Below are 16,549 nucleotides of genomic sequence, written 5' to 3'. Positions count from 1 at the left end.
TTCTTTGCAAATTGAACTATTTGTTAGTCCAAGGGGAAATTAGTTTGGCACTCCCAGTTCGCTCCAAATGAAATAGAAGCTCATTTTATATCATACATAATTTCCATAAGGTGGACTTATTTTATTGTTTTTTTCTTCAAATTTCTATTGAATCGATATCGATAAATATACATGTGCATAAGTCATACTTTAGAAAACATATTTTATTTAAAAGTTTAATAATTAAAACATAGGCTTCCTAATACCTAATTGGCCGTTTTATTGGTTACAATGGATGTTGGGGTTTCATATTTTAACTACACGTTGGGTAAAGCCAGAGCGCCATGACCCGAGCCAATCTTGTTTAATAATGTTACGTACAAATTGTTCAAATTCGAATAAATTTTAAACAATAGATAATCCGAAATGGGAATGGTATGGTTAAATATGACAAGTCGAAACTCAGAAAAACTAAAGTTAATTAAGAAATGAATTTGAAGCTTATACAGATAGGAAAAACTTCCAATCGCTTATACAAATCCAAAATTTTTGGATTTAATGGCCATCAGCATTTTACTGCGTAAAATAGATTTGCTGGAGTAAAGAGGGATATACAGCCGAGAGATACAAGTATTCGCAGTCGGTAGATGAGAGTCATCCGCAGGTCTAATGGTGACAGATGGCAATGGTTGGAATCCCTCCTCCGAAGCTGGGAGCGCAGGAGAACCGGTCCAGAAGTAAACCTGCAAGAATTACGATTGTTATGAATGTTCGAAGCTCATTATGCCATATTCGTCTTACCAAATCCTGGCGTTCCATAATGTTCATTTTCTCCACAATACTCCAAAACCATTTCTTAAATTTTAAAAGTTTATCAGGACCCTCGCTAGATTCGTCGTTAAAGGTAGTGTATGAAATTAGTGTTGAAACATTGATATCACCAACACCGTTTAGCAGCAGACGCAAGTCCTCAGCGGTTAAGTTAATCATGCTGTTATCGGGCAAAACGTCAAAAACTCCGTCCTTCAGTGCCTGTGAATGGAAGACAATATTTCGTTGTAATAGTCCTATACATTTTTACGCAATATTTGCCCATACCTCCAGTGCCTTTTCTTGGGATTTGATTAGTCTATATTCTGTATAGCGTCTGACGTACTCGAATATATTACTCGATGTGACCGCGACATCGCGACCTCCTGGGATAAGCTCTCTATTACCACAGCCCTCCTCCTTCATCAAATCGATACTGAAAGGGCAGGTTATTTAGCGCCTAAACTATCAAGTAAGATGGAATACTTACACAAAGCATAGCTCCATACGATTTATAGTTTCCTCGCCTTCCTTGGTTTGGGCATTTTGAATAATTTGTCTAAAAGATTCGTACAATGCTGGATCGAAAAATGCCAAGTCGTGGAACTTAATTTTACGCCCAAGAATGTATTTCAGTACATGTCTTTGTAAGAACAGTGGAAGCAATTCGTTTTGCAGTAGACAAAGTCCAATAAGTCTGAGAAAAGAGAGATAAGCTGCGTAAAAGCAGTGAATCGAATAAGGGAGCACTTAGCTTACCTTCCAATATTTCTAAATGCATTAATACGCTCGAATGATGCAAAGCCCTGGCGTGGTGTGTAAAAGCCCCGCTTTCCCGGTGAGTAAAATAATGGTTCATTATCATCATCAACGGGATCCACCACCACGACAGATGGTGTTTTTTTTGGTTGACTACTTTGTGCACTGGTCTCAGATTTTTGTTTAAACGTGATTATTTCTATCGCTTCATTCACTTTCTGACGGAGCGTCTCATCTGAGGAAATTACGGACAGGAGCTGCGGAGTGGGTATCTCCAGCAGCATTCCTGTTATCTTCGGTGCATGCGTTTGGTTTATCGAATGGATCTGTTGGCCAAGTCAGACTGTTAATATGATGAACTTCATTCGCATTAATTCGCTTACCTTCGGGTAAAGACGTTCCCCAATTTGTTGTAGGTGAACGGACAAGTGATCATTCAGGCTTTCCGGCGTAGCATTATCTAAATTTGCAGGTCCAATAAGTGCGTCAATATAATACATAGAACAAGATAGATTTTGTAGATTACCTGTGCTATTTGGTGGAGTATACGGTCTGGCATCCAAATTCAATGCCTTCCGCTCACGGGCCGAACGCCACAATATTTTGCTGTTGGAGCCACGCCTCTGCAGAGTGGACTGATCGCGACTAGACCCTGATACTGTTCTGCTGCGCAGGATGCTCGAGAACGGCACTACGTACTTGCTGTGATTGGTGCCCACCTGTACGGACTCCAAGTTGGGGATCTTAGCACTGGCCAGCAATGCTTCTGCGATCGACGTGTAAAAACTGCGTGCTACACCCGATCCCTCGCCCGGCTCGTCTTTGAATGTCACCTTTACTCTGTTGAATGTGATGGGCGGCTGGATGCGCCGACTTTGGTTGCCAAACTGGGTATTCAGTTCCTTGAACGTTTGAACAATTAAGCTTTCACGATTGCGCTCCAACTTGCAAAGCACCAAATCACGTTGTTGTCCGTTGCGCAATTTTTCCATGTGGCGACGGAAACGCATTTCCTTCACAGGGAAGCCTCGCAGTTCCGGCAGCACAGAGCCGTGTTCCATTCCGACGTCGTCCATAAAAACGCGACCGAATAAGTCCAGAGTTAGCTTCCAGCGGCTAAGTAAAAAGTTCCACGATGGCAATTCCGAAAAATTACTTTGGTAAAACTGAGAACCACGAGCAGGAAATGATAACAGGTGGTCTGATGTTGACTTTTGATATTGTGTATCACATTTGGCTTGTTCTGCGGTCGATAGATTTGAAGCCGAGTAGTTGTTTATGTCGGAATCAATTGTCTTTAAACAGGAACCACCTGCGAGAACTATGACGCTGCGGGCAGCAGTCGCTGGCGACACTGAGGTTTTATTTGGCGCTATGATAACCTCTGGCCGTGTGGCCATTAATGCTTCAGTTGATTTACTTGTACTTGGAAGACTGTCATCAGTTTCCATTAATACGACTTTATCGTACTTGCTTTGATTGCCTGTGGATTGAAAATTTAATGTTTGTAAATTCTTTACCGCATAAACTCTACTCACCGTCAGCCTCTTTGTTGGATTTTAAATCATCCGAGCCCTGTTTTTTCTTTAATTGTACGTAAATATTAGAGTCTGTTGAGCCCTCAGCCTTATTAGTTACATTTCCATCACCCGTCTTACTAGAATCGGTCGGGACTGTTTCATAAACATGCTCGTTCCTTTTCAAGGAATTCGAGAATCCCAGTCTAGTTGGAGTATAATCAAAAATGCTACCACCATCATTAGTGGCACCGCTGTTGTTGGCATTAGTGGTCACGAGAAGCGGTAGGTTTGCGAAGAGTTCCTGACGCTTAGAATTTGGTTGTAGCAAGTGCGGCTTATCGGCGAGAGGCATGGCCATATCCAGTGGCAATTCAAAGCCTTCTGGCGCTGAGCAGCCCAAGCTTAATGTCGATTCGGATCGAGCAAAGAATGCATGTCGGCGTGTGCCCTGGCTTCCTGAAGGCATGCTACTAGCAGACATCTGAACATCGGCGTTAAACTCTTCTAGAATAGCCAACTCGTCGTCCGTATCATAGCTCTCAGCCATAGGTGACAAATTGTTTATACGGCCTGAAATGGTATCTTGCTTATCATAGAAGCCGGAATCATTGCGCATATAGTAGACAAAGGCATCGAGCACATAGGCAATGTGGCGCAAGGCTGTTATATCCAACACTGGCAAGGCGTCTCGGTGCTCAGAAGTGTGTGAGCGCATCAGGGATAAACAGTAGGTGAAGAAGTCGCGGCGTGAATTGGATCCTTTGGATATGAAAATTAGTAATAATCGTAAAGCAATTACAATGACTAACTTACCCATAATATTTACACCACTAACTGATGAGGATGTGGCCGGAGCCGGAGTCTGGCTACTCGAAGCCTGGGCACTTAGGTTGAGCGGATGCAGCGGATGGTTGGGATCCGTGTAGTTGGTCAAGTAAGCTCCGAACTTTAGCTGTGCTTCGGTGCCATCCATTACCGTGAACATCCAATCCCACGTAGCCTTTAAACGCTTTTCCACAAATGCCTGTAAAATAAAAATTAAAATTTCAATTACATTCAGTACGCAGGGCGAAATTAATTCATATCCTAATTATTTTATTCGCTACTTACTTGGACAGCAATTGCTTCATCATTTTGAATTTTTAATGATGTTTCGATGTCATTTAGTACGTTATAGGATAGAATGCTTATTAGCTCGGATATCTGTCTTATTGTGATTCCGAAAGCCCGTGCCAAGTTGCTGGCCGTTGTCGCCATGGTGTGTGGTTCAATCGATGGGGTAGTGACTGTAGTGCTGGCCGGTACAGTGGAGCGGCGCAGAGCCATTGGGTCAATAAAAACCATATTAGACCCGGTGGGCACCCTCACGGATGAGCGCGCAGTGTCACGACTGCGTATGGCCCATTGCATCGTTTGAGGAGCCAGATCGCTGCGAGCGTTCGAGTTGGTAGAGCGGCGTTCAAGTTGCTGCTCATTGAAATTGAACTCGTCGGACTGATCGTCGGACTCGCCGTCCTCCGACCCATCTTCTTCTTGGGCAGAGGAGTCTCCCGATTCATCCTCTAGGAAGAGAACACCAATGTCTGAAAGAAAACATATCCAATGAAGTAAATAGAAAATTAAGTCGAATTCAAGAAACTAACCATTTTCTGAGCCAACGGTTGCCCCTGCTTGCACGCTCCTCTGCACCTCTTGATTGCTTTGGTTGTCATCGGAGTCGGACTCAGTCTCGGCGTCATTGAAAGTAAAATCATTATCGCTCTCGTCATCCTGCATGCCGTCCTCATTTCGTTGATTTTCTATTAGCTCATCGTCTTGATTGTGGGAATTAGCTTCCCGGTTTATAACTTCTTCCGATTCGGAGGCGTCGCGTATAGCTGGATTTCAAAATACATTTCATCATGACGCTGCTTCATACAGCTATCTATAAAAAATACTCACTTTCCATAGCAACTACATCGTAGTTTTGTTGAATATTAAAATTGGCGCTCTGGTCGTTTCCAGCATCGTGGCCAAGTATTTGCTCAGAAGGAGACTCCACGTTAGAGGGGGCCAAAGGATCAACGCTGAACAAATCGTCAGAGTTCTAAAAGAATATGATAATTGTCATTAAACTAGTTAAATGAGTATAGCTATAGCAAATCTAAAATCTTATAGAATCGCTGGTCATATTTACACGTACATCCAGATTCGACGATGACATCGTAAACGGAGCTGTTGGACGCACAACGCCCAGTCGGACTGGAGCGATCAGAGCCTCGGATACCTCACATAACTCCTCGATGGATATCTTGTGCAGCGTTTGGAATACTTTAACACAGCTCTGCACGTATTTGTTGCACGATGAGTGCGACTTTCGCTTCTCCGGATTCGGCTGCTTTTCCAGGTTGAAAATGACGAAAACGCGTGCCACGGAACGCACGAAGCGACGCACTACTTCCTCAGCTTCCTTGCTACGATTGGACACGCTTGCGTTCTGCAATTCGCGCACCAGGGTGAGCAGCAAAGTGTCCAAATGGTCGCCAGTGCACTTCACGATCAGACTGTGGGTAAACTTGTCGAGAAGTGTGGAGCCATGCTGCGTCTGGATGAACATATTGAAGCCTTCTGAATTGGAGTTCTCCGATGCACTGCTTGCTGGATTCGGTACATCGCCTTTCTCCGCACCGCTCATTATCATTGAGCGCACGGCGTTCCAGTCGATCAGCAGTCTCTCCAAAGCCTTTCTGGCGAACTTCGGTGGCTCCAGATCATGGTCCGGCATATCATTATCAATTTCGGCTGCGGAGGTCTTCCGATTTGATATCACTGAATTGTTTGCGGTCGCTCCGGTGGCAGCGGTGCTAACATTGCGAACCCTTACACTAAAGCGGTACTGTCGCTGCTCCACAATTTGACGTCCAACCGTTTGAATAAGGAAAAGAAGAATCGATTCACCCTTGGAGTTAAACTTGGTGACCAAATCTGTGCAGGATACTAGTTTGCACAGCAGTGCGAAGCGCTTCGTGAGATTTCCAGCGATCAGAGCCTTACACTTGCATTTCTCCCAACAATCACAGTAAGCAGTCGGCGCCGTACGCTTCAACTTGCAGTCGTGTCCTTTGTGGCAGACTCTCGCGCATTCTGTGCAGCAGCACAGAGATCCAGTAAGGCCGCATGTCTTGCACTCGAAAATGTTCTGGTTTATGTGATCGGCTCCTGTCCATGTGAACGAGCAGGTATCATTGTAGCAGATGACATGCAGAGGTGACTGATCCGCAGGTGAACCATTCGGGAAAATCATGGCCTCCTTTAGCTGCGGATCCTGCTCGGACAGCATAAGAATCGTGTTTAGTAGTATGATTCCTGCCTCGTAGGCGCGACACGAAACGGATAGCATAAACGGCGTCTGGCCCTGCGCATCCTTAGTGCTCAGCATATGGCAGAGGTACGGACGAAGGGCTGGACTTACGCACATCTGCTGAAGGATCGTCAAAGCATGCTCCCGCCGCTGAGCCAGGTCGAAGGTGTAGGTAGGAGACCCCAACTTGATGTTGGAGAGCATGGAACTCTGGGAGGAGGACGGAATTATCTTCGAGATATCATCTTCAATGCTTTCTGAGACATTCTGCGAAGAGCTGGCGCTCAGATTACTAGCCGCCGTTGCCTCAGCTGGCCAGGGGATGTAGGCATGGTCCTCGTTGTTTGTGGCCATTGGCTGGCTGCCAGACTGTTCAGCCTGATCGCTATTTATTAGACGATTCATCATGTCGCGCAGATTGGTACGATTATCCCTGCTGGTCGATGACGCGGTGCCGGCAGCGGATGAACTCATAGTTGCAAAGCTGGAGTTTTCATTGATCGAAGACGCACTTGCTCCAAATGCGTTGCTGCTAACGTAAGCGCTTGTCGAGACAGTTGGAATGGAACGCGCCACGGAGAGTCCCACTAGTGATTTCTTCTCGACACCACCGGGAGAGTCTGGTGGGGAATCCTTGTTTGAGGATGGGGCGCACATAATTACACAAGCGTGGAATATGTTTCGGGCTCCATCGCAACGTTCTTCTACGACAAGAGCTGTATCCGCTTGATCCTCCCTCTCCAGGCGGGCGAGGGCGGCAAAGCTATTCTTGACATCGCACCGCAAGATGTGCGGCATAAGCTTTTGTGTATCAAAGAGCAAAGCAGTCATGCATACCTTTGACTTCAAATTCACGCCGGAGAGCATGGCCGGCAGGGAGATTGTGGACATAGTGATGGACTTCACCGGGGGAAGGTCAAACCATTGCGGATCCTTGATCGAGCCAAGGCAATCCTTGGCCAAAGGATATAAGGCGCCGTTGCCATCGCGAAGCACAATGGTACTGCTGTTTCCGCTGCAGTCGTCGTTGCAAGCCATTAATATGTTGCCAGGCGAAGAGCCAATAAAAGACGCGCAGTCCGTGGGAAATAGGCAATTTTGCTCCTGCTTGCAGTTATACAGGTTGTAAAGGCTGTAGTGGATTTTGCCGAGCACCTTCTTGATCACATGAATGCCGCGCGAGTCAACGGCCAGGGTAAGTATCTGTGCGCCAGATGCATCACCACCAACGTTAATCTTTTTCGGCTGTTTTTGCAGCCAGTCTGGGCCACGGGTGGACATGGCAGTGCGGAATATCTGGACATCTTCGCGTCGCAGCAGCCGACATTGCTGCCAGTCATCCTCCTTGCCCTCTTCCTTGGATGTGGAGGGTGCGTTGGATGTGGAACTTGTTGCGGCGGCAGCAGCAGCAACGGCTGCTGCATTTATTGCCGGAAATCGAACGGCCACAAAGTCTCCGTCGACCTTAAGAACCTTGCCCACTGGACCCACCTTGTCTTCGACAAACACCACGTCCTTCACTTCCCACAGCTCCTCATCCTTCCTTCCCTCCTGCGGGGCATTGGAGTCCTCTTTCGTAGTAGCTCGCTTAGTACGCTTGTGGGATGTGACGCTGCCGGTGTCGCTGCATGTGCTTGATGCCGGCGAAGGCGGAGGTGGCATGTCGATGCGATCTGTTGACTCCTTGCTGTTTGAGAAGGATTGTCCATTCTTACTACTTCCAGTGCTGGGCATTGCCGTGGACTTTGGCAGATCTTTATCCGGAGTAATTCCATGGGCATTAAGATTATTGCCGGCTGCTTGGGATTTGTCCACGCCAGAGTTCGTGTTAATATTTATGATTTTCATGCGGCACACATCGGTGAAGGTCCAGACTGAATTCAAAAGCTGCCCCACCTTTGGGACGCCATTGGAGCATGTGAATCCGATTGATCCAGATTGATACATGGGACACTTCTTCATTATCACTTGAGCACCCACATTAATATCGGTGGCAACGACCTTAAAGGGTTTCTTGGTCTTAGTCCGGAATTTGTCCCACAAGAAGCGGCGTTGATCAAACGGCAGGACTCCCCACCAATATATGTTGTTGCTATCGGTCTTAACAACCGTGTATAGGGAGCATACGTAGATCTTTGTTATGGAGTCCGATATAAACTCGTTAAACGCGCAGCAACTGTGCTCCAGCTTGGCGCCGATGTAACCTAGTTGCTCGTCCATCCAAGTTGCTACTCGATTGGTTTCTGTAACAACGGAGCATCTGATGAAGTTGGCCGAAATAAGCTCCACTCTTTCAACTATGTTGAGGGAAACAGTTTTGGGGTGATAAACGTTTTCAGTCTGCAAAATAGTATAAATTATGGGTTAAAGTATGAGTACAGATTTAAAAAAAAAATTGGATTAACTAGTTAGGCATAAAAGCATTTAATAATTGGTATTTTTATAAAATTATCTTACCTCCGACTTATAAGGCTCTGCATCTGACCAGCGCCACTGGTATAAATCTCCGCTCTCTGACAAGGCAATGAACTCCGAATACAAAGCTCCTATGGTCTTGAACCTTACGGAACTTTTCTCTGGCCATGGCTGCAATTCTTCAGATATCCAAATGGGGGACAACATAGGGGATGGCTCCTTTTTCTTGGAATCTAAATTGAAGTAGGTGTCAGGGTAGCAAGAGAATCATCGTTTTTGCTTTTTATCAACTTACCAGCATCCTTCTCCCAGGTATAGTCGTCTTTGCTTATCCAGCGTCGTGGTCCGTAGTACTGACGATCCCGCCAACGGCTAAAAGCCTCGCGGTCAGCATTAACTGCTATTTGAGCTGGAAGTCCACTGCTACCAGTTAAGGCAGGGCCTGAACTTGTTGAGCGGGTCGTCGATTGGTTACTGTCTGCGGCATTTGCGTTGGCATTACTGCGTTCACTACGAATGCGGTCGAACAGCAAGCTGACCAAATGTAAAACAATAAGTTTAATTCAGTTGTTGTGTTTATTTAATATTACTTACTTTCGAATGCTGGAGTAATTGCTAAATATCTCCTCCGAGAAAAGCCCATCTGAGGGATCTATGATGACGCTGTTGTTATCTCCACTAAAGCCATTATCCAGCAGGGAGATAAGGTCTTCGGGCACGTAATTATCGGCACCTTCTTCGGTATCTTCCGCTTCTTCATCATCGCGCGAAAGCAAATTGTTCACAGCTAAGTTAACATCTAGGTTGGTGCGCTATTAAGGGAAGTGCATGATATTACACGAATAAGACGTTCTGGTATCGGTGAACTTACCTGTAATTCTCTAATTATGAGATTTCTGCTCTTGCCCTGTAGAACAACCTCTGCTTGGGATATGAGCTCCTCCGGCACATATGTGGCCGGAACTGTGACTAAGGGTCGGCTCGATGTACTGCCTCCAATGATGACCCCTGTGCTGCGAGATCCGGATCCCTGTCCGGTGGAATTGGAGCGACCTGTTGCGCGCAGCAGGCGTGCTCTCGAGCGGGCCATCGGTCGGGATGAGGATGGGGCTTTCGAAGCACTGGCCGTTCCGCCGCCACCACTGGTGGAACTATAAATAAACAGCAATACATAAACATTAGAATCTATGTAAATGGTAAAACATTAAGCTTACCATTTTGCGTCTGATTTGGTCAAGTCAAGTTTCTCAGAATTTATAGAAAAGGACACGCGGAATGCCTTGCCATCCTCAAGCAAAACTCCAATGTGCGCGGGACCAATGACCACTTCCCTCACTGGAATTTTCAACTGCTCGAATATGCGATGGCTGCCATAACCAAATCGGTTGACCTTATCCGACACTTCACGAATCCTAAAATGGGATAACATTTATTAAGAATACAAGCAAGTCGATGCATGTTCTAAATCTCCCAAACGTAGGGTGCATTTGATGGATGATTTCTGGCCTTGCCAGACTTTTTATGATTGACGGCTGGAAAATTTTCAGCTCCTAAGGAAAGTGTACATCACCAATGAAGAAAAAGAACCGGTGTTACGATAATTTGGTGTTTAAAGGTTTTGGGTTATGGAAAACGCTGAACGTTTTGATGCCATGTGCTGAAAGAGCGGCATTCGCGCGAAATATAATGTACAAATCGGGCATGTGAAAACATGTTTGTAACATGTATATTTTAGCCGGAAGCATGGACTTCTGCAAGCTTCTTTCGAGAAGCTTATAATATAAACATTGCAATAGTTTGCTCAGCACAAATAGTTAAATATGAACAAATTAATCAGCATGTATGCACATGCACGCACACATGCTGCCGTTCACATGTCGCACACATTCGCACACACACACATATGCGAATGGTTAGAGAATTAATTGTGGATGAAAAGTGAGGAAACGCAAGTGCATTTCGCAAATTCTGCGGCTAATGTTTACAGAACCGCGTGGATGACACTAGATGAGGTAAGTTCGCCAGTGTCTGTGGCTCGCGTTTTACGTTAATGATCATGTACATATCTTCCTGCGTATACATATACCTGCGTACCTACATATTTTCACATAACAAATACATGCAGCCGTACGTACACAATTACACGGAATTCCGCGTTCACATGTGCGTAGTTGCGGTGCGCGAGGATTATATTTACCTTTCAATAAACTGATCGTCCGAGCCCGGAAGCGGTTGCAAAACAAATTGCATAGAAACCATTTTAATTTTTCAACTATTCATGTACACAGTGTCCTCGTTGAATTTTCATGTCACAAAACGTTGAGAGACTTTCAGAGTGACCGTACTGGCTAGAGCTGGGAGGATAACCGATGCCGCTCGACTGTATCGATGGTTGCCGGAAAATTCGACGGTATCGATACATTCACCAAACAAATTAATTGGTAAACAAAATTTATCAAATTAAATTGACATTGGCTACAATGTGTTTACTCAGGTGGTACATATTTTAATAAAGTTAAGAAACAGAAGTTCACGATTGAGTCGATTCTTATCGGTGGTTTTCGTTAAATAGTGGCAATCCAAAAGATCTCCAATAGAATATACTAAAATATACTAAATATGGTCTTAAAATAATAAAATGGTAGATAACTTGGATAAAAAATTGACAAACTTTTGAGATGCCGATTTAACCGTTTTTTTGTCGCATACGCTGTTTGCCATAAATAAAAGTTAGTTTGTTCATTTTGTTGTAAATATGAGGAATTTATTGAGGACACTTAGTATCGTTAATGATCTAAAATTAAAAGGAAATAATTAGATAAGTCAGCAGAACAGCATATACGTTTGCTAAGGAATTTCCGAATCTAAAGCTCTCAAGGGTCCAGATTTTTAACAGAAGGTACCTGAAAGTAATCTCTTTAATAAAACTCTATTGGACTTTTTAAAACAGTTTTGTTAAAATTTTTTCTCCCTTGCTGAAAAGTAAAAATATTCATATATGTAGTACTCGTATATTAAAGTCGTGTTATAAGTGGATTTATTAAAGCAAATTTAAACACATTAATTTTGCTTTAATAATTGAACGTAGTTTTTTCGTTTATTTTATAGCATTAGTGTAATTTATTTTAAAAGTATTTTTTCATTTCTATTAGGGAAATTATACATAGAACCATGTGTATGTACAGATATAATTTCCGAATCCGAACCTTCTTACCAAACGCAGATTACTCGACAATGCATCTAAATATATGTATAGTTAATGATATATTTATCGATTGTGCTCATTGGCACTACTCTCGTACATATTAGTAGAATATTCATCGATTGCCAAATGGCTGTTACTTTCGACCATACCCGAATCCATGTTGCTATAGTCCTTGGACGCCTTACTTAAACCATCACTACCGCAATAGGGAAGACAACCAATTCTGCCTAAATCATTTGGGTTATTGGAATCTAAAGGATTATCAGCCCCCGGCAAACTAGTGCAATGTTGCGTACAATTGTCGCAGGGATTCTTATCAGTGGGCACACCATTGCCGGATTGGCATGAATTTGGGGAGGAGGACGGTTCATATTTCCGGGGTCTCCCTCTCGACAAGTGCCGCCTTTTGACAAACTCATTATCGTCGACCATCCAAAACGAGCCAAAGTCATCTTCGTAACGTACAAAGCACTTGTGTAAGGAAAGGTTCGTACGAATCGCATTCTTTATGATTGGTTGGACAAAACAAGAGCCCCATCAAGAGTCAGAAACAGGAAATTGCATTATCGTGAAAGGAAGAAAAAGTTCATTGAGATAATAAGGTTAGTTCATTTGTCTTCGGTCTTCTTATTTTCATTTTTCATTGCACGCGAAAACCTGGATAATCTTCACCAGCTAAGTTCCTGGACAGGCAGACAGACAGACAGACAGACCGATGAGCAGACGGACATCATTTTGGGCTTCTACCACTAAGAGATTAGAGTCACTGTTTACAATATGCGCTGTAAAAAGATCGTATAATGTCATATTATATCATTTCGATATAGGATCATGCATGCAATGGCATATGTATATTTACTAACAGAGCAAAATGGAAGGAGTTTGGAGCAAAGTGAGTAGTATTAAACTCTATTTGAGGCCCACATACCCAATGTTCATGGCTACAAAATAGTTAGTGTCCGGCGAATTGGTAGCACCAGTTAGGTTGTTACCAATGCCAGCAGTGCGCTGCGGTCGTCTTTTGTAAAACTCAATCTCGTCGACAGTCCAAACTGCTCCTTTCACATTCTCAACCCGCATAAAGCACTTATGAAGGGACAGATTGTGCCGGACTGCGTTCTATTGGTATATATTATCAGTTAGCATAGACCAAACTTAATTTGATTATCTTAAGACATATAAATAGGAAATGGAATAAAACAGGGTCAGACCTGTGTAGCTTACCTTGTTATATATCACTTATATTTAGATCTATCATACTCTAAAATATTGGCAAAGTGTTGGACAATGTGGAAAAGGTAGTATATATACAGCGGACAAGCTAGGAACGCCAATCGGACAAACGAACTTTATACGGACGGACAAATGGTATAGATATCATATCATATATAGCATAAATATTTAAATTAAAGTTCTGTTGCATAAATATATAGATAATATGGAGGACAGAATATTTATATGAGCCATTTTACCTTCCACGTAGCTGCGTTGCGCCGAAAGTAGCAAAATGTGTTTTGGAACCAGTTGTAGATTTCGTTTAGGGTTAACTGCTTGTCAGGGGAGTCAATTATAGCCTATAAATTAATGTAACAAAATAAATTTATGTAATATTAGGAAATTGGTTGTTTAAATTACCTGTCTTATGAGGGAAGCATAAGTAAAAGGCGGTCGTACATCAGCGTTCTTATAAAACTCTCTGTTTCGATGGATTTCTGAAAATGTAAATTCTTATTATATGTCTTCCAGAAGCACAAGACGAATAGTCAACAAGTTGATCAGTCTACATAGTTTACTTACCCTGTTGCACATCAAGACCGGCTCTTTCAAGCATATAGGGTAATCCTATATTCAAAACCATTATTATTTATACTAATAGTACATTTCTCCTAAACTTACCCCCATTTATGGAAAATGTATTTTTGTCGTGGTTTCTCTTTTTGATCGAGCACAAGTTGGTAGAATTAACCATTGGAAGATTCAGAGGACTTGGTGAGTTTGTTTGGCGGATGGGTCGGCCAATGCTATTCACGGTTAGCGGACTCCGGCAAAACTTTCCCTCTCTTCCGGGCACGTCCTTTATTTTTTAAAATTTTCATCATAATCACTTACTTACTCATATATGAGGGGACTTACCTTCCTATCGATTTTGGTGGGTGACAAAAGTTGCTTGGACAAATACAAGTGATGCATCATTGCCTGCAAGCGATCTCTTTCCTTTTGCAGGTGCGATTCCAGCTGGGAGACAACTTGCATTTGAACCCGAGCCTGTGCAGTTGATCGATCGTCCAAACCATGTTCCGTATTCAGATGCCTAGTTAGATAACATACCCTATATAATCATTTCATACCGCTTATTGTACTCCACCTACTTGACAAACGATGTGATGTCCTCCAGATCCATTTCGCAACCAGGCCAGCGGCATATGCCATGAGCAAATAACGGATGATAGTACTTGCGCATGGCGAACTCATCGTGCATATAGCTGAAATCATTGTTGCACACCTCATTATCCTTCGACCGCATGAACCTCTCCGCGTCGGAGAACATGAGCTTCTCCTGCTCGGATATAAACTCGGGCACATTGTAGAAACCGAGATCGGGAACGGGAGCCATCATATGCTGACCCTGTATGTGCATGTGGGGATTGGATTCGTGCTGCTGGGCCGCTGTTGAGGATTCATCGACGCTCGAGGCCGGTGAGCTGCACTTAACAACATGTGAGGCAAAGGCGATCGAGCTATTGAGAAAGCCAGTCGGCGGAAAGCAATTGTTCTTGACAGCATCTGAGCATATGTCTGGTATGGAAATTTGGTGTCGCGCCTTCACTGATATCTCCTTCTGAATCGAACCCTTGAAGTCCGATTCCTTGGCATCGTCGGAATACTCGTCGTCATGTATCCGATGCATGTTTTTAAAACTGAAATTTATAATCATTAGCATTGATCCCAAGAGATGGGCATATGCAAATACACAGAAATAATCTCTTCTTCGTCTGTCATTAGGTGTCATTTCAATAAAACTATCTTTTCTCATATGCCGCCTTTCCTGTAAAACTCCGAATCACCTATTTAATTTCAGCTAGTTTTTCGCGTACTATCATTGAGATGATACTTTCTCTAAAAGTTATGAATATTTAACAACTTGGGGCATATAAGATTTATAAGGATTAACCCCTACTAAAATTATAGGCCCAGTGTTAAATGAGTTCATTGTAAATTAAATTAAACATTCTTTAAATATTTGATTTAATTTTAAATGTTACAAAAAAATTGCAACGTCATCCGGTTTTGTGCAGTTAATCTGTAAATAATAAATTCATAGAAAGCATTTATCATATTTATGCACATTACAAGTTTAAGATCTCAGAAGGGGTTTGCATAGGTGGCAAGGAAACCAGACACAACTTATTATGCAAAAAAAGCAACATATAAACACACAGCCTGACAAACAAACAGACGGACGGCTAAACAAACGACAAACAAACGGACAGACAAACAAACGAACGGACAAACTAGCGGACGGACAAACAAACGGACGTACTTGTTAGATATAGGATGAACTTGAATGGAGGAGTATATGAATTTTGCAGACAGGACCGTTTTACGAATTCTATACTCAAATTCCTGTAATGAAAAATTATATAGCCATGTCATTGTAAGCACCTAAAATAAGAATATATGAAAATTGTGAAATACATATTAAGTATTAAATGTTTTATAGGAAAAGAAGAAAGGTATAGAAAAGATATGACTTTAGGTATAGTTTTCATCACATTCGAAGTTCCTGCAAAAATAGTATTATATTCGATATACATGAGCTTTTTGTGTAAAGGCGAATAAATATTAATATATATTTAATATTGTGTATGGTCGTAAATTTGCATTGTCTGTATTCGTTGGGGGCATTGATTATTCCAAGGGGTATATGGATAAATAGAGTATTCATATTTCATATGTATACATATCATAAAATTTGTGTATAAAAACTGTCTAAACTGGTACTTTTGAAAAAGTTTTTCTGCCTAGACTACTCAACAATATCTTAATTAACTTAACAGACTAGACTTAAATTTTTCAAATGCATACATGCACATACAATTTTGCAGACAAAAGAGAATGCAATGTTGCATGAGCATTTACAATTAAATAACATTCACTAAGGTTTCCAAAGAACAATATTATATTTAATAACGGGCGAATTATTTAATAAAATTTTTCACATATATGTAAAATGAATTTAAACTTAAAAACTATCTTAAGAATATTTTTCGCTGCTACTCCTGAAAAGGTACGTCTTCGACTACTGAATTTGGGAGAAATATGTGTACACATTTTTGCGCATGCGTTTCGAAATGCATCTTAAGGCTCCATTACACGTAACGATTTCAAAAATTAAAAACTTTTAAAAGTCAACCAAAATTTGCCTAATTCAAATTAATATTTAAAACAATAAGAAAGAGCGGAATTTCCATTAAATATATGCCGACCAATTTCTGTATATGAGAAAGTTTTAATTATATT

The 16,549-nt window shown here is 42.4% G+C and overlaps 2 protein-coding genes across 4 annotated transcripts; both read right to left on the bottom strand.

The window, feature by feature from the left end:
* Positions 1 to 83: 83 nt before the first annotated feature.
* Positions 84 to 11,169, bottom strand: LOC6607060 (E3 ubiquitin-protein ligase hyd). The gene is made up of 19 exons (XM_032722583.1): positions 11,021 to 11,169; positions 10,038 to 10,235; positions 9,695 to 9,974; positions 9,418 to 9,635; positions 9,119 to 9,357; positions 8,866 to 9,056; positions 5,251 to 8,748; positions 5,010 to 5,154; positions 4,712 to 4,945; positions 4,179 to 4,651; positions 3,882 to 4,092; positions 3,087 to 3,827; positions 2,075 to 3,031; positions 1,932 to 2,008; positions 1,549 to 1,874; positions 1,280 to 1,486; positions 1,078 to 1,225; positions 781 to 1,011; positions 84 to 722 (listed from the first exon to the last, which is right to left on the bottom strand). Exons 1-19 carry the CDS (start codon positions 11,080 to 11,082, stop codon positions 510 to 512), a joined length of 8,649 nt encoding a protein of 2,882 aa, XP_032578474.1. The 5' UTR covers positions 11,083 to 11,169; the 3' UTR covers positions 84 to 509.
* A 396-nt stretch (positions 11,170 to 11,565) lies between these two features.
* On the bottom strand, positions 11,566 to 16,492 carry LOC6607058 (forkhead box protein P1). 3 transcript variants are annotated; one of them, XM_032721477.1, is made up of 7 exons: positions 14,398 to 16,492; positions 14,162 to 14,339; positions 13,925 to 14,102; positions 13,826 to 13,870; positions 13,664 to 13,740; positions 13,501 to 13,602; positions 11,566 to 12,532 (listed from the first exon to the last, which is right to left on the bottom strand). In XM_032721477.1, the coding sequence occupies exons 1-7, from the start codon at positions 15,060 to 15,062 to the stop codon at positions 12,092 to 12,094; spliced, it is 1,686 nt and encodes a 561-aa protein (XP_032577368.1). In that variant the 5' UTR covers positions 15,063 to 16,492; the 3' UTR covers positions 11,566 to 12,091. The 3 variants fall into 3 exon arrangements, with proteins under 3 accessions (XP_032577368.1, XP_032577369.1, XP_032577367.1); XM_032721478.1 differs by having other exon boundaries at positions 12,463 to 13,147; XM_032721476.1 differs by having other exon boundaries at positions 12,463 to 13,602; positions 13,664 to 13,755.
* Positions 16,493 to 16,549: the final 57 nt, after the last annotated feature.

This window comes from Drosophila sechellia, chromosome 3R, assembly GCF_004382195.2.
Source record: "Drosophila sechellia strain sech25 chromosome 3R, ASM438219v1, whole genome shotgun sequence".
NCBI lineage: Eukaryota > Metazoa > Arthropoda > Insecta > Diptera > Drosophilidae > Drosophila > Drosophila sechellia.
Note: the sequence above shows the minus strand (reverse complement) of the source record. Positions and strands in the feature narration are given on the sequence as shown.

Coding starts and splice junctions, on each gene's coding strand:
- LOC6607060 (XM_032722583.1), bottom strand. CDS start 11,082: ATGGTTTCTATGCAATTTGTTTTGCAACCGCTTCCGGGCTCGGACGAT. Junction 5,155..5,250: donor TGTCATCGTCGAATCTGGAT/GTACGTGTAAAT, acceptor ATATTCTTTTAG/AACTCTGACGATTTGTTCAG. Junction 1,226..1,279: donor CGTATGGAGCTATGCTTTGT/GTAAGTATTCCA, acceptor CTGCCCTTTCAG/TATCGATTTGATGAAGGAGG.
- LOC6607058 (XM_032721477.1), bottom strand. CDS start 15,062: ATGAGAAAAGATAGTTTTATTGAAATGACACCTAATGACAGACGAAGA. Junction 14,340..14,397: donor GACATCACATCGTTTGTCAA/GTAGGTGGAGTA, acceptor TTATCTAACTAG/GCATCTGAATACGGAACATG. Junction 14,103..14,161: donor CCACCAAAATCGATAGGAAG/GTAAGTCCCCTC, acceptor TAAAAAATAAAG/GACGTGCCCGGAAGAGAGGG.